This window comes from Mesitornis unicolor, unplaced genomic scaffold, assembly GCF_000695765.1.
Source record: "Mesitornis unicolor isolate BGI_N332 unplaced genomic scaffold, ASM69576v1 scaffold12169, whole genome shotgun sequence".
NCBI classification, from domain to species: Eukaryota; Metazoa; Chordata; class Aves; order Mesitornithiformes; family Mesitornithidae; genus Mesitornis; species Mesitornis unicolor.
Window position 1 is genome coordinate 9,312 of NW_010206598.1, and position 681 is coordinate 9,992.

At 65.2% G+C, this 681-nt stretch overlaps 1 protein-coding gene across 1 annotated transcript in view; it reads left to right on the top strand.

Annotated features, from left to right (window-relative positions):
* The window catches only part of GLI1 (GLI family zinc finger 1), a gene marked incomplete at its 3' end in the record, with an annotated part of 9,822 nt that extends 9,269 nt beyond the window's left edge, over positions 1-553 (top strand). Inside the window, 1 exon segment of the mRNA XM_010191828.1 lies at positions 25-553. Coding sequence (XP_010190130.1) covers positions 25-553 — 529 coding nt within the window.
* Positions 554-681: the final 128 nt, after the last annotated feature.

Genomic DNA, 681 nt, shown 5'->3' on the forward strand with positions numbered 1-681 from the left:
AACGCGGGCCCTGGCGGTGTCCAGGCTGAGGAACCTGGTGGTTACATGAGCATGGTGGGCTCGGGCACCAGGAGAGCCCCCACACCCACCATGCAGGCCAAAGAGGTGATGGTCCGCAGCTACGTGCAGGCCCAGCAGGCTCTGAGGTGGGGAGACCAAGCGGCCTCCAAGGCAGAGGAGGCCGGCGCGGGGCTGGGCGGTGAAGCCGGGCAGTGCCAAGCCATGCAGGCACCGCTGTACCCCAAGTATTGCGGGTACCAAGCCAAACCAGATCACCTGCAGAGCCTGCCAGAGACCCAGCACCTCCTCAACGCCCCATGCTTCAACCCAGAGATGGTCCCGCACCCACCTGGTGGCCCCAAACCCCTCTCCGGTCACCAAAACAACCTGAACTGCGCCGCCAACCTGGCTCAGCCAAGCCATTCCTATGAGGGAGGGGAAACCGGCTCCTGGCGTGCGCTTCGCTTGCCCCCTGCCCGCCCCACACCTGAGGGGCCCAGCAATGCCCCGCTGCATTACCCAGCCCAGGGTGCACACGTGCAGATGGGGAAAGGTGGGCACAAGCTGCTGGGACAAATGGGAGCAAGCTGCGGGGGTCCCGGGCATTACGGTGGCAGCTGGGAAGGACTCAAAGGCAGCTCCTACTGCTACGTGGATGCAGGGGAGCAAGTGGCCAACAGC